The 23744-nt window shown below is 52.2% G+C and overlaps 2 protein-coding genes, 1 non-coding gene and 1 pseudogene across 8 annotated transcripts in view; 1 reads left to right on the top strand and 3 right to left on the bottom strand.

The window, feature by feature from the left end:
* Nucleotides 1-1737, top strand: part of SSBP3 (single stranded DNA binding protein 3) — a 149152-nt gene extending 147415 nt beyond the window's left edge. For all 6 annotated transcript variants that reach the window (XM_070405194.1, XM_070405198.1, XM_070405195.1 and 3 more), the window contains one exon: nt 20-1737. In XM_070405194.1, the coding sequence (XP_070261295.1) occupies nt 20-49 (30 nt within the window). In that variant the 3' untranslated portion in view covers nt 50-1737. The remainder of the gene's footprint in view (nt 1-19) is intronic.
* Nucleotides 1738-8661: 6924 nt separating this feature from the next.
* Nucleotides 8662-8768, bottom strand: LOC139004533 (U6 spliceosomal RNA). Its single transcript, XR_011470411.1, has one exon. It is a non-coding gene; the product is annotated as a U6 spliceosomal RNA (small nuclear RNA).
* Nucleotides 8769-9939: 1171 nt separating this feature from the next.
* MRPL37 (mitochondrial ribosomal protein L37) lies at nt 9940-23736 on the bottom strand. Its single transcript, XM_070405193.1, has 7 exons — nt 23329-23736; nt 22340-22523; nt 22130-22245; nt 18228-18413; nt 15376-15533; nt 11854-12057; nt 9940-10130 (listed from the first exon to the last, which is right to left on the bottom strand). The coding sequence occupies exons 1-7, from the start codon at nt 23672-23674 to the stop codon at nt 10053-10055; spliced, it is 1272 nt and encodes a 423-aa protein (XP_070261294.1). The 5' UTR covers nt 23675-23736; the 3' UTR covers nt 9940-10052.
* On the bottom strand, nt 15815-16332 carry LOC139003397 (small ribosomal subunit protein eS24 pseudogene; annotated as a pseudogene).
* Nucleotides 23737-23744: the final 8 nt, after the last annotated feature.

The raw sequence follows: 23744 nt of genomic DNA, 5'->3' as shown, positions 1-23744 counted from the left end.
TCTCCTTCTCCCCGTGCAGTATTCTCCAAGCATGACGATGAGTGTGTGACCCTCCTCTTCTCCGAGATGCTGAGAGAGCCGGCATTGCAGGCGGGAAGATGCCAGAAATTATGCAAGAAGAAGTGAGGTGTCATTGCCCAGGCGCTGGGGGAGGGGCACCTCCCGCTCCCCCTCCACCCTGCCCTCTCCACTCCCCCACCTTTCCCAATTTTAGTTTCATGCAATAAAAAGGCCGAACTTTTTATTCCATAAAACATGAAGGACAAAACTCAAAATAAAAATATATTTCAAGTCATTGACCAGAAAAATCCCACCCCTTGCCCTTCCCAAAAGGATCTTTTATGTACATGACACTTTTTTGTTGTCTTTTGTTTGGGTTTTGCCATTGTTGGGATTTTTTTTATTTGTTTTCTGGGGTTGGGGTTGGGGGGGGGATTTTTAAAAAAGGAAGCTTCTAGCAAACCCCCACCCCATTTCACCCCAACCAACCTCTTTGCTTTCTTCTTTAAAAAAAAAAAAAGGACAAAGGACAAAAAACCCCCACCAAGCCCTGCTGTCTGTACCCAAGCCCTTCCACCGGAGAGCTAGTCTCAGTGTGCGATCTCACGCTGTCTTTGTAGCCACCTAAGAATAATAATGATGATAATGATAATAATAAACTGGGCCGTTTACAATCAGTGGTTTCTTTCCAAGGGCCTTTTTTGGAAAGCAAACGGAAGTCGCCCTTTTCCATTAGAGGGTTTTGGCTTGTGCAGATGGGCAAGGGAAGGGCGGGGACTGTTTTGTTTTTTTTGCTTAGTTTTCTCCTGGGCAAGGTGGCAACAGCAGCTGTACAACTTGGACCCCAGAATGTCCCCCACCCCGTTATGTGGCCGGAGGGCCAGGCCGCCTGGTTCAGGCTTCAGGACTCCACCAGGCGGAGACTCGCTGGAGACTCGCTGCAGCCGGTGGTGGCGTGCACTGTGTTCCCAGGACTGCTCCTCCTCCGGGGACCCCCCTGCAGCCCCGCCTTGGCCCCCACCCCGTTTTCCCAGCGAGAAGCCTGCCAGCTGGGTGGTGGTCTGGAGCGAGTGGGGAGCCCACCCCCGACAGGATGGCTGTGACTGGGACATGAAACTGACCTCCGTCCTCGTCCCCTGGCCCTCGCGTCCTCGGTGTGCTGGCAGTGTAGTGCTGGAGTTTGGGGTTTTCTTTTTTTTCTGTTGATTCTTCCTCCTTTTTCAAAGACGGGATATTGACCAGAACTGCTCTGCATATGCTTGGAACTGAATGGAAAGACTTTGGAATAGCTGTGGGGGTGGGGGGACACCAGCCACCAAACAGACGCGCTGTTTCCGGTCCTGTTTTTATTTTTAAAAACCGACACGCGACAGTGGAGCCTGTCCCCTCCCAGGAGGGGTGACTCGGCCTCCCTCACCTCAGCACCCCACGGAAACCTCTGTGTCTGGCCCCGGAGACACCCGAATTCTTTGTACATTTACTCCCCGCCCCCTCCCCGTAGCTGGTCTTTGTTTCTCCCCTTTCTGATCCATGTATATCATATTATGTGAGATATCATCTGCCTGAAAAAAGACCTTGTGCGGATTATTGGGAACATTGTAGCTGTTTCTGTGTTTTTTCTTACCTTGTAGTCTGGTTCTGAATTAAGAGAGGAAAAAAAAAGTAATTATGATACATTGTAGTTTGTGTACGATATATGTTGATAACGTTTTATTAAAGGGACATCTTTTTTCCGCAGCCCTTCCTGCCATGTTTGGGGGGAACGCGGGTGGGAGTTTATTATACTGATGACAAGATGCAGGACGCCGGGCGGCACCGGCTTTTCCCGCGTGTTTGTGTCCAGGCCCCGCCCTCCCGGCACGCTCGCTGCCTCTCTGGCGAGTTGCAGCGGCCTTTGGTGAAGCGGTTGGGAGGGAGGACATGGGTCTCACTTCAGAGACTTGGGCATTATTAAAGCCAGTTTCGGTTTCCTGTCTTGCAAACACAATTAGGCTTGGCAGCATGGATGCTTCTGGAAGTAGTGAGAGGTTCCTGTGGCCTGTGTTTTCCGTCGAGAGTCAGTCCCGGCGAGGATGGCCCCCTTTCACTGGCTCTGGGTGCGGGGCTACGGGAGGCTGATTGATTTTTTTTTTTTTCACTAAGGCAAGGGGAGCTCTCGAAGGACTTTGAGTAGCACAGTTTGGTGTGAATTTAGGAAACGGGTATAAGCAGCACCTGGAAGAAGGCCGGGTGGGCTGGGAAGATGTGGGGGTCACCTGGGCATGAAGTACCGAGCGGGGTGCGGTGAGCTGGGGTGGGTGCCGATTTGAATTTAGAAGTTTCTGTCTCCCGGAGCTCTGGACCCGTTCCAGGCCAGCGGCAGGGGGGAAGGGAAGTGTCTGCAGCGTGAGGCTCGGTCGCCTTCACAAGGTCCCAGCCAGCAGAGGATGGGGTGCCAGTTGGGTGTCCTGCCTTCGCACCGTGTGGCCATGGGCAGGTGAGTTCCCACCTCTGCTCGGCTTCCTCGCCTGTGGAATGGGGTAATGGTTGACCCCCCTCACGGGTTGTGCGGGGAGGGAACAGGTAGTGCTCAGAACGGCCTCCACGGAGTTAGCGGTGGTGCCCGCTGTCAGCAGCATCACCAACTGGGAGCCCACATGGGTGCGGTGGGAGTAGGGAGGGTCCAGGAGCCCCCGTTTGCACCCCCCTCATCTTAGACAAGGTTCTGTGGGCTCTTCCTCAGCACAGACACCTTTGAACTGGGAAACATCACTGGGAAACATGAGACGCACACCGTGGCTGGGCTGCCCTCGGCTCTGAAGAGGTGTTTATGCCACGTGCCAACCCAGTGCTGGGCAGGGGAGACGGTAGAGATGATGGGTGAACATCCCTCCGTACCCTGCTGCTACCCGTGTGCCCAGGGCAGGACTCAGGACAGGAGCCATGCGGGGGTTGGGGGGGGCGGGGTGCTGTGCCGAGGGGGACCCAGGTCATGGGAGGGAAGATGTCTGTAGTGAGAGCCTGCTGTGAGCCTCACTCCTGCCTCCGCTGGGGGGCTGAGGACATCGTGGCCTACCGCACCATCCGTCCTCCTCTGGCAACCCCTACAATTGTCTTTGCAACATTCATGGCCCTGGTGAGGGCTGTGTAGGGTTGCCCTTCTCACCAGGGCCAGAGCGTTGAGGAGAGAATGTTTTCAACAGCCACCTCCCAGACATGAGTGAGACACGGGAGGGCCGGGCCAGATCCAGGCCCAGCAGCCAGGAGAAAGGTTCCTGAGAGAAGGTGGGGGTGTGGGGGGGTGTCCTTCCTGCGGCCCATCCCTGACACGGAGGAATCAGGTCAAAGGCCCAAGCTCATCCTGCCAGCATCATCACTGTCCACAAAAGTCCCACTTCTAGGGGACAGCCACCCTGGGGGTCCAGAGTGAGGGCTGGGCCCGAGTCAGAAAAAGCTGGCCTGGCTAGAGACACCCTCCCGGCTGGGCACCCCTCCCTGGAGCCCGAAAAGGAGAACCTGGAGGCAACCCAGCTGATACCAGCAAGAGGGCCGGGTGGGTAGCCGCCAAGGTGCAGGGTCAGAGCAGGACTCCGGGCTGGGCTCAGCTGGCTGGTGCTGTTCAGCCTGAAGCCCAGGTGACCCTAAGGAGCCCCGCCCCTGGTTCTGCTGCCCCTGCAGTTCCACAGGCTCCGGGCTAAACCCGGAGCACAGCCTGGTTCTGGGAGAGTTCCGCCCTGAATTGAATGGAGCTGGTCTCCCTGGGCTGGGCGGAGAAGACAGGGTGATGGTTGGACGTGCCCTGCTTCTGCTCTGCCCTGGGCTGGCTGGGCATTGTCACTAGGGGTACTGGATATAAAAGGCCAGACCAAGGGGAGGGTGCTGGAAGTTAGGGGTCCAGCCCTGGTGCAGAAATCTCTGCTCCCACATGCCTATGGAGGCCCAGTCCTTGGCATCTGCTACCTGGACATTCAGCCACTTCCTTGGTATCCTGCCCCCATCTCAGCCCTTGACAGGCCTCAAAGATCTAACTCACTTCTGAGCAGCCTTACACTCCATTCACTCATGTCTTCATTGAGCACCTACGTGCCAGGGACTGTCCTGGCACTAGGAACATGGTCATGAGTAAAACAGGGAAGGCCTGGCCAGTGTGGCTCCGCTGGTTGGGCGTCACCCCTGCACCGAAGGGGTTGAGGGCTCCATCCCCAGTGCAGGGTGTGCAGGAGGCAGCCCATCGATGTTTCCTTCCCGCATTGATGTTTCTCTCCCTCTCTCTAAAAAAAAAAATCAATTTTTTAAAATCTTAAACCCCCCCCACCCCCACCCCACTCATGGAAGGATGGAGCTGCCCCTCATGAGGTGAGGTGACGCTCCGTGTTGACAAGTTCAATTTGAGATGCTGTGTGAAAGGTGTCCAGGTGATGATGTCAAGTAGGCAGTCTGGCTGGAGACACTTGGGGAGTTGTTGGCATTTGGGAAGTCTTCACAGCCACGAGCCTGGGATCATCTGGAGAGCGAGTGGACAAGGGCCCAAGGACTCTCAGCAGTGAGAGCTGGGAAACACCAGCACAGGAGGCAGAGAAGCGAGTGAGAGAGCAAGGTGCCCGGAGGCCAGTGAAGGAGACGGCAGAGCAGAGCCAAGTGCTGCTGAGGCCAGGACGCAGCCCCGTGCCCTTCGCTCGGACCGCCTGACCACCCTCCTGCTCTCTCGCCCTCAGCACTTCAGGCCCCAGCCATGGACGACAGCTCAGTGATTGTTTCCCGAGAGGGGCCGGTTTCCTTGCTGTTTTCTCTTGGCATGCCTCTCCTGCTTGCCCTTCAGAATCCAGCTCAAGTGGCCCCTCTTTCAGGAATTCTTCTGGCTGAGTTAGAGGCGTTCTCTGGGCCCCTATGGCCCCTTGGCTGTATTGGCTCAATGTCTGCTCTATAGGGCTGGGAGCTCCTCGAAGCCGGGAAATGAGTGTTCCCTTCGCCAGATCAGCCAGCACATGCTCAGTGAGTGTTCACGGAGGAGTCGGCCTGCTCAGGTGTGGGGAAAGAGGTGGCCAATGGCTGCTCTATGAGTGTCCGTCAGCCAGCTGGGTGCTCCCTGAAGGCTGGGACCATGTTTCTATCGGCCTGAATCTATGACTCCTACAAGGTCTGGCACACAGTAGGTGCTCATAAAATGGGCTGAATTGTTGGACTGCCCCTAGAAGGGGTCTGTAGTGGGAAAACCCTGGTCCTGACCTTGAGTTCTATCAGGGCCCCAGCTGGGTATGAGGAGACCCATGGTGTGTGTGTGTGTGTGTTTGTGTGCGCGAGCGCACGCGCGGGCGCATGCACGGGAGGTGACAGGAAGCAGGGAGAGGCCACTGATGCTCTTGACAGGCTGGACTCTTGCCCCGGGCAGCAAGCCCACACCCAGGATGCCAGCTTTGGGTGTGGGAGGAGGGACCAGGGTGTCTGGCATGGTCTAGTCTGAGGATTGCAGGTGATAACCAAAGCAGGGTCCATAACAGGAGGGGCTGGCTGCCTCCACCCTGCCGTCAGCCCTGCCGAGGATTTGGGTCCCTGTGCCCGCTCTGTGATATGGCCTGAAGCAGGTAGTGGGTTGAGAAGTGGGTAGAAGTTGAGTGGGAGGCACACACTGAGCTTTTGGCTTTGAAGCATTTAATTTCTAGCCTCAGGTCCCTGCAGGTGAGTCTCCTGGCTGAAGCACACGAAGTGTAGGGCCTCAGAAGGCAAAGCAGGGAGCCTGAGTTTCAGCTACAGGATGACAAAGAATGAGAGGCTGAACCAAGAGTAAGCCACTGGCAGAGGGGTGGGTGGGTGGGGGGTGTTGGTCCTTGGGGCCCCCGGGACAGAGGGGAAGGTAAGACCCTTCTCAGGGGCAGAGCTGGGGTTAGAGCCAACTCGCTCTGACCTCTAAGTCTCCCCAGCTTTCTGGCTGTTTGTACCACCTCTGAGCAGTCCCCACAGATTCCTAGGAACTATGACTTGAATTCCTTCCTTGGCAGCGAAGGGAGGGCTGGTGGCTGTAGGCCAGGGCATGAGGGATGGGCTCTGATGAGGCAGCCTCGCACTGTCCTGCAGACACACCAATCCCTTCCCCATTCCAGCCACCACCACCTCAGCTACTCCCACACTTCGTTCAGGGTCAGCTCAGAGGCCTCCCTGACCTGTTACCTCCCCGTCACCAGATGCAGATGGCCCACCACTGTGTCCCTCACTGGGCATTGCCCTGGGCCCATGGAAATGCCTCATCCAACCAGGTGTTTCACCTTCTCCCAGGTGGTCCGTGGCTGATGAGGGACCTCAAGGCCCCACCACTTTGCCTCAATTTGGGAAACTGAAGGACCATTCAGCTCCAAGCTCCCAGTGGCAGCCTACAGTGAAAGCTGCCTTTCCACAGGGCTTCTCCTCGAAACCTCCTGGTCAAGTGCAGCTTATTAACCTCCTCTCTTGCTTACAGGCCTCTGGAGAGTGCTCCCCAATACCCCTGCCACACCCTCCCTCTCAGTCTGTTCTGCTTCCCTGCTTTCCCCACCGTCTTCCCAAATGTGGTGAGGGCAAGGCCCTTATTTTGTTCATTGCTCTATACCCAGGCCTGTGGCAGGCTTGCCACATAGAGATGCTCACGGACCCTCGTGGGATGAATGAACCAAGAGCCTGAGAGCTTACCTGAGGTGAGGGTGGGCCCCAGGACCGCCCTGTAGCAAGCACCCATCTCTGGGGAGAGGGTCCCTATAACAGGCTGGTCTTCCAGCAGCCAAGCAGGGAGGCCCACTGGCATTGTGGTTTGTGTATTCATGCCAAAGGGAAGACCGTCTGCACTCAGGTCACAGGCTTGCTTTAAGGGACTTTCTCAGGAAGCAGGGAGATCCTGTGCAAAGCCTGAGGGCCCTGGCCTGCTCCTTTGCCAGCATTGGGCTTGCAGCTGAGGGACAGAGCCCAGCAAGTGACAGAGCCTCTGGCAAGCCTCCCTAGGTTCAACCTGCCTCGGGGGACAGAGCAGCCCACAGGTGAAAAGCCACCTTTTCACGGGGTTCTGAAAAGTCCAGATCCAGTGCCTTGAACCCTCCTGGACAGGTGCAGCTTATTAATCTGAGGGGGAAACCTGAAACGGAGGTGCTTCATCCCATTTTGCAGATGAGGAAACTGAGGATCTGAAAGGGAAGCTGGAATATAGGAAGCTCTTAGAAATGGCTTCCCTCAGTCCATTCCCACTGCTGAAAATGAATCGAGGAAACTTTTAACAATCAACAAGACACAAACCTGACCTGATGAGAATACATTCACAATGGCAGTGTCAACATTTTTGTTCCAAAAGTCTGTTGCTTAGAAGCGCAAGTCCCTATAAGTGGGTTTTTATTATTTTAAAAATATTTTTATTGATTTTAGAGAGGGAGAGGGAGATAGAAACATCAATGGTGAGAGAGAATCATTGATTGGCTGCCTCCTGCATGCCCCCTACTGGGGATCGAGCCTGCAACCTGGGCATGTGGCCTGACCAGGAATTGAATCGTGACCTCCTGGTTCATAGGTCAATGCTCAACCACTGAGCCACACTGGCTGGGCTGTAAGTGGGTTTTTATGCCTATAGTGTGACCTCCCATCTGCCCCCCCCCCCCCCCCCCGCGTGCTTCTACTTCCCCCCCAGACTCACTGACTAGGTAAGTGGTCTGTTCTCAGGCCTGATGCCAAACAGGCCTTAAAAAATCATCCTGCATTTCTTCCCTTCCTATGTTTGGGGGGAAAGGAATGTAAGAAGGTGGTGAGGAAGAGGTAGGGGGGCACAGCTCTGTCGGGGAGGTGGCTGTCATCACCAGCTTCCCAGCTCTCCCCATGTGGTCTCTGAGCCTGTTTCCTCATCTGTGGGGAGGACAAAACCTCCATCCTGCTGGCCTCACCTTGCAGGTCCGCTGCAAGGGGCTTGAAGTCAGAATGCAGTGGGTACCAAGCTCCAAGGCTGAGCTCCGAGGTGGACACACCAAGACCAGCCACAGGGATGTCCTCACTGGGGGGCGGGGGGTGGGGGGTGGCTGAATGAGGGTGGTCCTCAAGCTGCAGGTCCCATCTGCTTCCCCACAGCCTCAACACTCAGGCTCACTTCGCTCACTCCCCACTCCTCCCCCATCGCCAAGGGCCTTCAGCCTGCTCAGCCTGGCTTCAGGCCACCACCATCACTCACCCAAGAATTACCGCAATGGCTTCCAGCTGGGCTCCGTGCAGTCACCCTGCCAACTTGTTTTTAAAATCCCTTTGACTCAGCAATTCTGCTAGGAATTTATCCGAGGGCTATGCTGGCAAAAGTACTCTAAGATACATGAACAAGGATGCTCATTGCAGCATTATTTGCAATAGCTAACAACTGAAAATAACCTGTCCATCGATAGATATTAATGCAGCTGCTCAAAAGAACAAAGTAGCTCACATGTGCTGACGTGGCAAGATCCTGCACTCCCAAGGCACTGGGTGAGAAAGGAAGGTGCCGAAGTCTATAAATAGGATGACACTAGTAACATACATGTTATTCCACATACTATGACAGTACTATGCATGAAACCTTGAAGCTGTGGTTACTCTTAGGGAAAAGGACTAAGGATTGCTTCGGGTGGGGTGACTTCACTTGTATAGTATACCTCCAAGTTCTTTCAATTTTCACCATTTATATGCAATAATTATCTTTTCTTTTTTTACTTTTAAAATATGGAACGCTTCATGAATTTGGGTGTCATCCCTGCACAGGGGCCATGCTAATCTTCTCTGTATTGTCCCACTTTTAGTATGTGTGCTGCCGAAGCGAGCACCTCATAATTATCCTTAAAATGGGCGCCAGGCAAGTGATTCCACTGGCCCCAACCAGATCACTTGCCACGGGAGGCCTGGGATGCTAGGCATTCAAGGCCCCTTGAGGGTTGGCCACTCCAGCCTCACCCAACCTCCCTGACTCAGCAGAATCCTGACGCCCCGCTTTTTCATACCAGTGACCCCTTCACACCACCAGCGTAATCTGTCCTTTTCCCGGTAATCCCTTTGCCACCCCACCCGTCCCTGCCAAGCCCAAAGGTGTTATACAGTGGCAGGAATGCCAGCCCAGGGTCGCTCCCTCTTCAGAGCAGAAGTATCCACACCCCGCTGCTCTCAGCGGTCCCTCTGAGAATTGCACTCAGCCCAACAAAGCCACCCAACCCAAGGTCCCCCCAGTTCTGGGGAGCAGTGCATATCCAATGGTTTGCAGAAAGGCTCGGCACCTAAACTCTGGTGAGACCCAAAAATCAGAAATGGCCAAGGCCTCAGGTGCACACCCACCAGCTCAGCCTCTCCTCTGCCCCATGCTGCCACCCTCTCCCTGCAGGGGCTGACAAAGGCTCTCCCCACACTTGCACCTGCCAATCTCCATCTGTTTCCTGGGGAAGCCGACCTAAAACATCAGCTGTGTAACCTTGGACTTATTCCTTACACTGTGTCTCATCTTTAGGGGCCAGCACAGTGCCTAACACATAATAGGCACCCAACATTTTTCCTGAATATGGAAACGACACTGACCTCACAAGGGCTGTGTGAGGATTACACAGAGGCGGCGCACAGGGGCCTGGCCAGAGCAGGCCTTGATGCTACTAGAACAAAGAGAGACGAGCTGCGCCAGGGATGTGCTGATCCATTAACCAGGACAGGGAGAGAGTCTACAACAAATACTCAGCTGTTCTGCAGCCACTGTGGGAAGTGTCCACAATTTAAATATTCCCACAAGAACCTCGTGAACGGCACAGAGCACCCATGATGTGGTTTTGAAGCTACAGTCTTCAAAACAAGGTAGATCACATTAGCCCAAGTTTCAGATGAAGAAACAAACTCAGAGATGAAGACTCTGCGTGGGCAGAGCTGGGGCAGGTCACGCTGCAGGGCCTGCACTTGTGTGGAGGCAGGCAACTACGGGTGCCCCTGCGGACAGCACCCTCACACCAGCACAGGCTCCAGTGCACCGGAAGCACTCTTTATTTAAAGTCAATGGGACCCCAGGCTCGGCCCAGGATGCAGCATCTTCCGTGGGGGAGGGAGAGAGGACTTTGGGCCTCAGAAAGGGCCTTGGCTCACACAGCACCGTGCAGATACAGAGCTAAAAACTTCTTGAACGTCTCCGGCTGGAAGTCAACTGGCCCAACAGGTTCCTGGAAAGAACACAGCCCGTTAGGATCCTGCTACTAGGTTTAATAGCAGCAATTAAACCAAAGGTTGGTTCCATGTACATCCTAAGTACCTGGACAATAACTGTTTCTTTCTCATGGACCAAGGAAGGGCCTGGGTCGTTGGCGCCAGAGAGGTACCCAAGAGTCGAGAGGACATGAAGCACTCCCAGCTGCTGCTTCCAAATCTTGTTAACCCGACCTGACCTAACTCCTCTGACTTCACCCAACCCAGGAACAATAAACAAGCCCCCGCGCACTCCACACATTTATCAGGCACCTTCTCTCTGTATGGGGCTGTGCTGGAAACCCGCAGTGACTTGAATCGGGCCCCTGCCCTCACGGAGCTTACAGCCACGTGCTCAAATGGGACAATAAAAGATGCTTCGCCTCATAGCAGAATTAGGAAAAAGATGGAAAAAAAACCAGGAGAAAATGACTAACCCATTGACTTCCATACACAGAAGAGATCATGTATAAATGAGTCTTTTTGGGGGAAGAGGGGTGAATCTTAAAGGGCAAGTAGAATGGGGCAGAAAGAAAAAGGAAGGAGACTTCAGAGAGACCAGTATATGTGCTGTACAGAGGGACACACGAAGGCAGGAAGAGCAAGGGCGAGGAGGCTGATGCTGGTGGGGCTGGAGGGGGTGGGGGAAGAGGCCGGTGGGAGCAGGAGCTGAACTGGAGAGGGAAAGAGGAGCCACTGACCACACCAGGGTGGCCTGGCACTAAGTGTTCTGGAAGGAAGAGGAGAGGCATGCAGGGGGAGAGGAGCAGGACTGAGGGCAGAGGAGCAGGGGAGGTGGGTGAGGCTGTGCCAGTGAGACACACTGTGTCTGGGGCAAAGAGAAGGGCCCAGGCCCAGGAGGAATTTCAAGGGTAGAAACAACACTGTGCTGGAGATCTAACTATACGACGACGTGCTGACAATGTTCAGAGGCTGAACAAGGCCCTGTGTGGCACACGGGACACAGCCAGTCAGATCCAGCAGCGCCCTGCTCTGTTCTCTCATCCTGATCCCACTTTATGTCTCTTCAGTGCTTAGCGCTGCCTGAAGTTACATTATGAATTTATTTAGATGCTGCACCGCCCACCCCACAGGAAGCAGGCCTGACTCAGCTGAGCTGGGAGGGCAGCAGTCACAGGAGGAACTCCCTCCCTGTGGAATGAAACGAATGAATGCATCGCTCGAGGGCCCTGCCTTCAAGGAGCTTGGAGCTGGGTGTGAGGGAGAAAATCATGTAAACAGGGGATGCAGAATGTGACCGTGTACGATGGAACATAGGGGCTATGGGCGTGGGCTGGTGGGGCCTTATGCTAAACCTGGAAGGACAAGTGGAGGGTGGCCAATGGAAGGAAAATGGGGATGGGAGTGGGGGTGGGGGAGAGGGAGGGGGGAAAAGCCTCCTTTGCAGCATCACCAGGATTCTGAGCTACTTAAGTGCAGGGCACACTGGGTAGCTGAGGTGCTGGGCGTGGTGGTGCGGAGGGAAGTGGGAGGGAGGGAGAGCTGGGCAGGGCTCAGGGTGGAAGGCGCCGTTTTAGGGGATGGGCATGGCTGAAGGAGCCCTCCAGTCAGAGGTCCTGGGCACCAAGCTCCTAAAGCCAGGGTCCCACACATGAGTACCCCCTCAACCCCACTGCCGCTCACCCTGGGGAGGGAGAGTCACGGCCCTGCTCCGTCACAGGCTGAGATGGCTGGACTTACCACCACCACCTTCTTTTTGATCACTGGGAGGCACCAAAAATGCTGATAGAGGAGCTGGTCTGAGTCCACCCAGACCAGATTCTTGATGCCCTCACTAGAGGCCAGATCTGTGGTGTTCAGCTGTAAGACCAGGAAGTGGAAGACTCGGCCATCGGTGCCCACACTCTGCACGACTACTGGCTGCTCCAAAACCTTCGCGTCGTTCTGAGAGGAAAAGGGGACAAGTAACCAAATCGGGAACTGTGGGAACTGTGGAGCGCAAGTAAGAGCACAAACAAAGCAGCTTCTCTCCTGGCCTTTAAAACAATGTCCACTCCCACTCACTGGTTCCACCACAAGACAATGAAAATGGGATGAGTTCAGGGCACTGACCAGGGCCAGGCCATCCCCCCTTGCCCAGCCTGGCTTTGCCTGGCCTTTGCACAGGACAGGAAATCCTCAAACTCCTGGTGACATCAGCTCTATCAATGTGGGCCCGGAGGGTCATTGGGTTAACGCAGTCTCACTCCTCTCATTCCATCTGACAGATGAGGAAACAGACTCAGGAGGCAAGTGGCTTGTCTAAAGGCACAATGATGTGAGACAGCAGACATCTCTGAACCCAGACTGGCTAAGCCAGGCCATGCTCATCTCCACTCCCGCTGGCTCCCCAAGGCCTGGCAACCTGGAGCGCAGGCAGTCGTCTGCCTGGGCTTCATGCCCTCCATGCAGCTCTGAATCAGCCGTGTCAGCTTCAGGGTTTCACCAATCAACCTATTTGCTAATTCTCTTTCAATCAGTGCCACTTGCTAATAAAAACAACACTAGCAACATTTGCTGAAAACCTCTCATGTGCCAGGCATTGTGCCAGTTTTACATAAAGTCACTTCTACTCTCATAAATCCTGCGATATATTCTCACTTAACAGATGAGGAAACCGAGGTGCAAAGAGGTGGCATAATTTGCTTGAGGTTACCACTGAGGTGTGAGCCCAACCCCATGCTATTAAATCACTTAAAACCCTACTGTTCTGGCCCTAGCCGGTTTGGCTCAGTGGACAGAGCACTGGCCTGTAGACCAAGAGGTCCCTGGTTTGATTCCGGTTAAGGGAACATACCTCGGTTGCAGGCTTCTCCCCGGCCCAGGCCCTGGTCGGGGCATGTGCAGGAGACAACCAACTGATGTGTTTCTCTCTGTCTTTCCCTCTCTCTTCCACTCTAAAAATAAAAATATCAAGGGAAAAATATCCTCGGGTGAGGATTAACAAAGATTAACTTGCTCTTGGGCAAGTTACCTAACCTTCCAGAGTCTTCAGGAAATATAGAGAGAATAGAAATGAAGATAACCTTACAAGGACAAAACAAAACAAAAAGTCCCTAGTGTTCTGGTCTATACCAGCGTCCCCTGGGTCCACTAGCAGCATCCCTTCTCTCTCAGTAGGGTCCCAGCTTGGATGACAATCATATTCACCCACAGAGACTCGGCAGCAATCAGTCTCATAACTGCTACCCACCAGACAGAGATCCACTAGGCAGCCCCATGAAGCACAGCATCCTTGATTCGAAAATGCTGCCTACATTCACCCCTTCAGGGAATCTAATGTTAGGAATAGCTAATGTCAGAACTCAGTATGGGCCACACCGGGACTGCTGGCCTTGGAAATACCTGTTCTCAACTGCATGAGAAATAAATAAAACGAAAAGTGCCTCTAAGTGTTAGCTGAGAATTCTGTATTGACTCTTATCTCCCTCTACAGATCAATAAAGCTGCAGGTAGTACATAAATTTCTCAGCAATTTTACCTTTTACACAGAGGCTCTTCCTATAATTGCTCACCTTCACATCCCCAGGAATAATTTGTACCTGGAGGGGCTCGGGGGGGAGGGCGCGCCTTTCTACCCAACTGGGTGGCAATTAGTGACAGCGCTGCTACCCATGCTCTGCTGGCAATAGCTGGCACAGAAGCCACAACGCGCCTGCAGGCCTGGAACCCAGCCCGGGATGATCTGACTCCTTCCCCTGCCCTGGGAGGCAGCAGTCCTTCGAAGCTGGAAGGATCAGGGCTCCGGTGCTTGCCGACCTACTCATTAGCTGTGAGCTCTTGAGCAAGTTACCTAACCTTCCAGAGTCTTCAGGAAATATATAGAGAATAGAAATGAAGATGACCTTACAAGGACTGGGAAGACACAAGGAGGTCACAGAAAGATGTGACAGCTGCTAAACTTATGGCTGTGTCACCTTGGGCAGTTACTTAGCCTCCCTGAGCCTCAGCTTCTTCATCTGTAAAATGAAGCTAATAGTATCTGCCACAGGGGGTTGCTACACGGACTAAATAGTGCAGTGGTTTCAAACTTGAGCTTGTACCAGCATCACCCGGAGGGCTTGTCCAGCACAGATGCCAGGCCCACCCCCCCACAGTTTCTATACAGTAGGTCTGAGGTGGGTGTGAAAATCGGCACTTGCAACAAGTTCTCATATGATGCTATTGTTGCTAATCCAGGACCGTACTTTGAGAACCATTGACATAAAGAACCCTAATTAAATGACTGCATGTAGCAGATGCTCAAACCAGGAAAAGTCTATGCCACTCTCCATCTCATTTGGCTCACCACCTCCCCAGCCCCCCTTAGTTCCCAGATGGAGTGTGATGGACAACAGAACATGCTGAATTTCCTCACTCCCCCAGGAGGGCCTTCGGCTCTAACCAAGATCTAGAAGTTGGCAGCAGCTCCCACAAACGCTTTCCCGCAACCTTGAGGTAGCTCCATGTGGCAGCCACCCAGCCTGCATTCTAAACCATATAGGTCCCCGAGCCCTCTTCTTAGAATCAAGGGGCTACCACCAAGGGGACCTCCGGTCCCCAGCACCTGTCCAGACTTGGCAGGCAGGTCCAGGCCACTCTCCTGCCGGCCCAATGGAGCCTGGAACTCCGGTTCTGATACTGTGAACAGAGGCGGTACACTGCAGACACACAACAGAAGCCGCAGGGATGCCCTAATCGGGTTGGCTCAGTGGATAGAGTGTCGGCCTGCGGACTCAAGGGTCCCAGGTTTGATTCCGGTCAAGGGCATGTCTCTTGGTTGAGGGCACATCCCTGGTGGGGGGTGTGCGGGAGGCAGCTGATCGATGTTTCTCTCTCATCGATGTTTCTAGCTCTCTATCCCTCCCCCTTCCTCTCTGTGAGAAATCAATAAAATATATTAAAAAAAAAAAAAGAAGCCGCAGGAGCTGGGGACACCAGGTTCCCATCCTTTCTCCACCACTTACTGCTGTGTAACCCTGGAGAAGCGGCTGAGCCTCCCTGCGGTTCAGTGGCATAATGTTAACACCGGGGGTCCCAGTGAAACCGTGTGGACTACTGTGATCAACAAACAAGGCATCTTACGTAAAAGGCAGGCACAAAGCAGGCCCCAGCAGATGGCAGTTCATCTCTGCAGGGTGAGTGGAAGTGCCTGAAGTTCCTCTGTCGAGCAAGGATTCTTTCCCTGCGCCCTTCTTTCCTGAGCAGTGTAAGGCAGCTCGGGGGTCTTCCCCTGATACGTACCCCATAGAGAAGCCGGGCCTGGGCCAGGGCATTGCCAAAGGCAAACAGGATCATCTTGGCCCTCAACTGATCTGGTTGAAAGCGTAGTGGTCGGATATTGGCTGCCTCCAGCAAATACAGGGTGTGGGGATAGGGGTAAGGATAACCCTCCTGGAAACCTGCAAGATATACAACCATGGAGAGGGCAGAAGATTGATCGGCCTGCCCACGCCTCCGGAAAGGCAGATACTACCACCCTCGCTCAGGGGCTGGCAAGCTTCTGCATGCCAGCCAGATCTGGCCCCCTACCCATTTTTTAAAATGAAGTTTTTTTACTATAGCACCACCCTGCCCACTCACTCATTCACATAAGGTCTACTAAGTAACTGTGAGAGAGACCATATGTGGCCTGCAAAACCTTGACTATTTAGCTCTTTTTTTTTTTTTTTTTTTTTTTTTTTAAAGTTTATAGTTTATTAATCCTCTCATGAAAAATCTGCACAACCATCACAGATAAAGTCACCGAAGAATCTTTACTCCTTCTTTTTGCCAGCACCAACGTTGGCCTTTGCAGTCCCCCTGACTTTCTTCATTCTGTTCTTGTGTTCCTTTCTCTGTTTTCTTGAGGTCTTCTTCTTCTCATATAGGCCATGTCTTGCAAGTCTGTGTTTGGGCTCATTTTTCTTTGCGTAATCCAAGGAATCATAAATCATGCCAAAGCCAGTGGTCTTGCCACCACCAAAGTGGGTTCTGAATCCAAACACAAAGATGACATCAGGTGTGGTCTTATACATTTTGGCTAGTTTTTCCCGGATTTCTGTCTTGGGTACTGTTGCCTTCCCAGGGTGAAGGACATCAATGACCATTTGCTTCCGCTGAAGCAGTCTGTTGGTCATGAACTTCCTGGTCCGGATGGTTACTGTGTCATTCATGATGAAGGTTGGTCTTCAGGCAGCCAGGGAGGAAAAGAGCGACTATTTAGCTCTTTATGGAAAATGTGTGCCAACCTGTTAGAGGTGATTCTTGCATGAATCTAACTCCATCCCTTCCTCATTCCGGCACACGGATGATAATGCTATCAGAAGGGAAACCTGAAACCTATGGTAATTTTTTTTTTTAAAGCACATCATTTGGCCCTGGCCGTTGTGGCCCCGTTGATTGGAATGTTGTTCTGTGTACCAAAGGTTTGACTCCTGGTCAGGGCACATGTCCAGGTTGTGGGTTTGAGCCCTGGCCCCAGTTGGGGCACGTGTGGGAGGCAACTGATCCATGTTTCTCTCTCACATCAATGTCTGTCTATCTGTCTGCCTCTCTATCTCCTTTCCTCTCGCTCTGAAATCAATTTTTTTAAAAAGCAAATCATTTGCAAAATTCAATACTTTATTATTAATAATATATGACTTGCCTCATACCTCACAACTATCTACACAACACTGGTGCTGAGAATCCTAGTATGTGCTCATCTCAGCCATGACCCTGCCAGTCATCATTCTCCTCCCCTGCAGGCTCTGGCAAACCCTTAGCAGGCTGGGGGCTTCTAGAATGAGTAACCTGCATTAGTGAAAGTGGGTGAAAAGGGGGAGGAAAGAGGCTGGGAATATGTAGGCTCTGCAAATCCCAAAGAGCGCTACTTAAGAGAGACTTGGCTTTCCCATCCGCCTCAATTCTTGCTTCAGTCCCTCAGCACATGTAAACACCCAGCACTCAGCACTCACTCTGTGCCAAGCTCTAAGACAGGCACCAGGGACAGGCAACGCAGAGCCTGCCACCGCCTTTGAGGAACTCACAGTTCAGAGGGGAAAACAGACAGGAAAACCGATCCTAGAGGGACATGTCAAGATACAAGGTGAGTCAGGGGCTGTGGGAGGAAAGATAACAGGTCCTTGAAGAGACTGGAGCATTTCTGGGAAGAAATGATTCCTGAGATGAATGATGAAGGTGAGGAATTATCAAGCTGAAGACAAAATGAGGCAAATCGTCAAAAGTTCCAGGTGTGTACAGGGAAGAGTGTGTCAAAGCATGAAAGTGAGAAAGGGCATGATGCGTTAAGGATAGCCGGAATAAAGGGGGCCTATGGGGAGCAAAGATGAGGCTGGTGAGAGAGGCAGAGGCCAGACCTGAAGGCCTTCACGTGATAAGCTAAGGAATTCAAACTCTGTCCAACAGACAATGGGAAGTGGGCCTGGAGAGAGGTGTCATTACTTTTGTGTTCGAAAGGCCAGACTGTGAACGAGACGGGTGGGAAGGAAAACAGCCGGGTCACACTGACCAGCTGGGAGACTATGGCCGTAGGCTGGGTGAGAGACACCAGGGACTGGCCGGGGCCACATCTGTGGAAATGAAGAGGTTCAGGAGACAGTGCGGCTCATAAAGACTGATCGGACAGCAGGAGTTGTGGGCCTGCCTGGCCTGACTCCCCCAGTCTCTGCCTGGGCTGACTGGGTAGCTGGTGATGCCTTGGATGAACAGCACCGCTCAAGGCCTGTGGGGCTTCCTCAGTCCTACCAGGAGGCTGGCCAGAGTTTACAGAGAAAGAGGGTCTTTCAAAGGACCCATGACTACAGGAAACACCTGACCCCTGATCAAAGCTCCTCAAGCTGCCCATTAAAACTCTGATGTCACAGAGTTGCTCTTCAAGTGTCAAAAGCAAAGTCAGCCTTTGAGCAAATCATTTACCTTCCCTGAGCCTCAGTTGCTTTGCCTCTAAAGGGAGACAACAGTGCCTGTCTTACAGGGCTGCACCATGGATCTTAGAAGAAAACAAACGCATGGGAGGCGCCTCGAACATAGTAAGTACTCGGCAGATCCTTCCCCTTCGGAAAAAGCATGTCTCATCAGCACACTGTCTGAAAGGCAAAGGCTCCAACACTTACCTGTGTCGTCTTTCTCATCATAAACATTGGATTCCTGAAGACCAATAGTGGGAGATATGGGATAGAACGTCTCGAGAACATGATCCTTAGTAGCTTCAACTTCCTCTCTGGAGGCGATGGGGGGCAGAGGATCCTTGGCATTCAGCCGGGTTCCGCTAGTACCATCGACCTGAAGGAGAATAGACTCTAAAGGGGAGAAAGACGATTAGTCTAACCTGGTCTAAAGCCTTATGTCAGCTTCGTCCTGCCATGCTCGTCTTTTATAGCTTTCTGAGTGATCACCCTAATCACAGAAAACAAAACTTTGGTTAAGATATTAATCCTGGGACTAATGCATTTTTCTTTTTATTATAATATATATATATTATTGCCCCAGCTGGCGTGAGTCAGTGGTTAGAATGTCAGCCTGTGCACCAAAGGGTCATGGGTTCCATTCCCAGCCAAGGGTACCTACCTGCCTCTGGTTGGGGCGCGTGCGACAGGCAACCAATTGATGTTTCTCTCTCTTTTCCTCTCTCCCTCCCTCCCTCTCTCTGAAAAAGCAATGGGAAAAATACCCTCAGATGAGGATTAACAAAAAAATTAAACATATATTGTTATTGATTTTTAGAGAGAAAGGTAGGGAGGGAGGAAGAGAGAGAGAGAGAGAAATACCGATTACCTACCTCCTGCACCCCCACCAGGGATTGAGCCCGCAACTTGGGCATGTGCCCTGACTGGGAATCAACCGGCACCCTTTTGGTGCACTGGAGGACACCCAACCAATTGTGCCACACCGGTCCGGGCACATTCTTCTTCATGTGTTCCCTTCCCAGTGACCTCCTAAGACCTGGCGGTTTCTGTAGGTTCGAGTCTGCTCCACACAGATCATCCCTGCTCTAAGCTGGAGACCCAGAAGTGAGTGAGAGTTACTCTCTGCTCTCAAGACGCTCACCAGGTAGTAAGTGCTACAGCAAAAGTGAACCACACTCAGAGGTCGTGGAGGCGGGAACGGCCTCCTTCAGGAGGCCTGGGAAGCTTCCTGAAAGAGGCATTGCCTTCAAACCAGCTTCTGAAGGTTGTCAAGGGCAGAGTTCTTCAACGTTAGCACTATTCTCATGTTGGACCAGATGATTCTTTAGTGAGGGAGGCTGTCCTGTAGATGTCTGACAGCATCCCTAACCTCTACCCCCGGGTTGCCAGAACTCCCTCCCCACACCCACAGCCCAAAGTCACGTCACAATAAAAACTGTATCCAGATCGGCAAATCTCCCCTCGAGGGCCACACTGCCCTTGATTGAAAACCTCTGGGTAAGAGCTTGCCAGGCAAAGGAAGGGGAGAAAAGCATTCTAGTTAAGGAGTAACATGTGCAAAGGCATACAAGTGTGCTCCTCCATGGCAGAGTTTAGGGAAATGACTCCAGATGACTAGAGTATGGTATGGTGGGAGGGAGAGCAGAGAGAAAGAAGTGCTGAGAGTAGAGGCTCAGGAAAAGGCTATTAAACTCAGGATGTTCTCAGTAACCGAGTGAAAGAAACCAGGCCAGAAAGCCTCACTAAGTTGGATTAGCATATTTGCTACAAAGTGACATAGGTGTACAGAAGAAAACTCACATCTGACTAATTAGCAAGCCTGCCACTCTGGATGTGAATGACCTTCACAAAGGTCCCCACAGGTGGCCACATGCCACCACCAGACCTCCTTGAGAATAGCTTCATAAGAATTCTCCATGGAGCCAAATCTTCCTCTAAAGATGTGTGGTTTTTTAGAAATAGTCAAATAGCTGTGCAATAGTAATGGATCAAGAATGAGGATCTTGCCCGACTGGCATGGCTCAGTGGTTGAATGTCGACCTATGAACCAGGAGGTCACAGTTCGATTCCCAGTCTAGGCTGTGGGCTCAATCCCGAGTGGGGGACATGCAGGAGGCAGCCGATCAATGACTCTCTCTAATCATTTGTTTCTATCTCTCTCTTCCTCTCTGAAATCAATAAAAATATATTAAAAAAAAAAAAAAGAACAACAAGCTTATGTATTGTGTGGCCATTAAAAACTGCCATTTAATTAGCATACGGCCTCCCTTATTGGGTATGCAGAAAAGGGATACCACTTCTATGAGTAGATAAACTCTATTTGTTAAAATAAATCATACCTATACCTCAGGAACAGTTTTCTGAAGTATTTCCTGTTTCCTCACATTTAATCTGCAAGGAAGATAAATGTGCCTGGACCTCTCCTAACCTTGGGTTTTAGCTTCTCCCCACAGACCACTCTAGTGTGGTTTCCAATTCAATTCCCTCCACATCCCTCCTCCAGTGACAGCTCCAAATGGGGCAGTTTAATTAGAGGTAATACTTGATGATGGGCCAACAAGTGCTCCTCTATTAATGAGGTTCACTAATTTCCTTAGTGATGCCATTACCTCTGCAAAGCTGACTCCTTGCCAGGAAGTCGACTCAAAGGGGCAAGCTGGAGAAATGTGACCAAGCAGATGTTCTGAAAATCCCAAATTATTCCCTCGCTGGTCTCCCTGCTTCAGGTTTCCACTCATCAGAACACCCGTGTCTCTGACCATCCCTGCCTGAGACACTTGAAATGTGGTACTCATTCACACATCCCTTCAGTCAGCACCTATCATGTACCATGAACTGTTAAGACACTGTAGACAAAGTTCACAGTGCAGTGGAGCAGACAGGGAAAATCTATAATAAAAGCATAATATGCTAATTAGACTGGATGTCCTTCCGGACGACCTTCCGGATGAAGCCGGGGCTGTGAGGGAAGCTTGGGTCTCGGGGCCGGAGGGAAGCTGGTGTCGGCAGCTGGGGGAAGGAAGGCCTACTCTTGCACGAATTTCATGCATCGGGCCTCTAGTATTAGATAATTACAATACAGTATACTATGTACTATGAAAGAAGTATGCATAATGGGCATAAGAATCACAGAGGAGGAATAGTTAACTTGTATGGATACACACAAGAAGGGGGCATGAGTTGAGTCTTACAGGTAAGAATATAGTTAAATGAAGAAAGTAGGAAAGAGCATTCCAGATAGAGTGCACAGCAAGTGCAAAGGTGTAAAATCTTGATGCCAAAAAGCTGCAAGTGGCTAAAGTGTAAATTTGGGCATGGGGAGTGATAGGCAGTAGAGCAAGAGACAAGGCTAGAAAGACTAGCCAGTGGCCAAATCACAGAGGGCCTTGGGTACCATGATAAATGGTTTAAGCTACTGGGAGACAGTGAAGGATTTGGTATGAGAGGGACATAAGACGTGCACTTTAGAAAGATCACTCTAGCAGCTGTGTGGAAAATGGGTTGGAAAAGGAGAAAAGCATGCATGGGATACAAAGGCTCTGGCAATAGAATATGAGCTTTGTGAGGGCAGAGACTCTGTGTGCTTCATTACCTCCTTACGTTGTCACAGTTAGGCCCCTGCAGGCACTCAATAGATATGGCTGAATTAACAGTCTTGGAAAGAAGTGATTGAAAACAAAACAAACAGCCCTAGCTGGGTTGGCTCAGTGGATATACCGTCAGCCTATGGACGGAAGGGTCCTGGGTTCGATTCCAGTCAAGGGCACAGGTTTCAGGCTTGATCTCCAGTGGGGGGTGTGCAGGAGGCAACCAATCAATGATTCTCTCTCATCATTGATGTTTCTATCTCTCTCTCCCTCTCCCTTCCTCTCTGAAATCAATAAAAAATATATTTAAAAAACAAACAAAAAAGCTGGGCCCCTTAAGCTGCCCATTAAAACTCTAATGAAATTGAGGATGTGCCTAAGCCTACAAAATTGGACCATGAAGGATGGAAGTGAGGATACACATGGGAGGGTGAGGGGGTGCTGATCATGTGAGCTGGTGGTAAGACTAAGAGTAGAAAGATAAAAAACAGACTAAAGCTTTCTGGCTAACAAATGACCAACCTCGGTTCCAGGTGGTGGATATCCTGGAGTTTTTGGCGCAGATCCGCCTGGCCAGAGCAGGATGCTTTAAAATCTGGGATTTACACAGCTGTATCAGGCTGTCCACAATGACTGGGCTTGGGAAAAAGAAGAAACATTTGTAGACATAAAACAACATGTTGACCCCAAAATCCATCACCTGGAAATCTTACTGACTTGGGGGAAACTTACCAATAGGTCTTTCTCTTGGGGATGTCTTCAGTGGAGTGCCAGAGACGGGCATGAGAGATCACGTTCAGAACGCGTTCATCTTGGTTCTCTATGTGGTTCCGTGGGTCCTCAACAAGGCTAAGCACTTTGTCGGGAAGACCTTCAATCAACTTGGTCTTGGTAAGCCAGAGGGCCTGCTTTACACCTTTGGGATAGTCAGTCACCAAAAAAAAAAAAAAAAAAGACAATTCAGACTGAGATACTTAAGCCCATCTTGCGGCAAAGGCTGGAGAGAGAGAGAGAGAGAGAGAAGAGAGAGGAGAGAGGAGAGGGAGCCATCTGAGGGGTCAGAACTAACAATAAGGAGCAGAAGCAAGAACAGCCAGATTTCAACTCCCCTTCAGGAATGACTATCTACCGATGGGTGGTTAACTGAGACCGTGCGTGCCAGCCCCAGAGCCATTAAAAAGGGGCTGAGACGGCTGAGCCATAAGGGTCTGTCTGCTGCACTCAGACCGACCCTGGGGGATCAGGTCAATGGATGCCCACCTTTCCAAACCCAGATCTCTTCTATTGACTCACCCCCATTCCTGACAGGAAAAGCCCATATCTACCAAAGGGATCTCATGCATTAGGATTAAACCCATGCAAACGTGTAGAAACGGAATTTCTGGATTTTTCAGTGGAGCATTAAAAACCCTGGAGCGGGAGTGGAGTTTGAGTCCCCACACTGCCACTGCTCCTAAACTGGAAAGCGTTCTGGAAAGTCTATAACAAAACTCCGGAGGATCGAGAGCTTGAGAACCAGATGGGGGTAGGGAAGCGATCGGGGACTTTACAACCCACGGAATCCAAACGCCTCTCGGAAAACAGGAGTCACTACTGGCCCCATTTCGCAGACGAAGAAACCGAGACCCTGCAATTTCAATGTCTTGCCCGGCGCTACCGAGGGCAGGGGTCAGCGCTGGGAAGAGGAACGAGGTCCCCTCCCTCCCGGCCTGGGGCCTCACCCTCCAGGAGGCGGCAGCGCTGGTGGAAGGTGTGGCAGGTCCGGTCCTTGTACAGCGGATCCTCGTGCACGGGGGGCGGCGGGCTGAACCTTGGATGCGTCCAGCCGCGATCCCAGGGCGGGAAGACCGGCCGCGCCAGCCAGGGCACGAAGTGCATCTTCCCCGCGTAGGTGATGGGCTCCAGTCCAGGGATTTCGTACACCCTGTCCAGGGGAGGAGGCTCGGGCTTCCGCGTGGAGCGGACGCCCCACTCGTACGCCCCGCGTTTCGGGGCCCCACAGCCCCCAAGGCCGAGCCGTCCGGGGCGAGCCAGCGCCAGCCTGGCGGGCCCCGACGCCAACGCCATGCCTGCCGACTTGCTCTCCTCAAAACCTCCACCAGGACGCCGCCATCTTCCCGTTCGCAAGGCCTGCTGG

Source organism: Myotis yumanensis, unplaced genomic scaffold (genome assembly GCF_028538775.1).
Source record: "Myotis yumanensis isolate MYYU_CA2020_CCGP unplaced genomic scaffold, mMyoYum1.0.hap1 SCAF_2, whole genome shotgun sequence".
NCBI classification, from domain to species: Eukaryota; Metazoa; Chordata; class Mammalia; order Chiroptera; family Vespertilionidae; genus Myotis; species Myotis yumanensis.
This window is presented reverse-complemented; position numbering and strand designations above follow the sequence as displayed.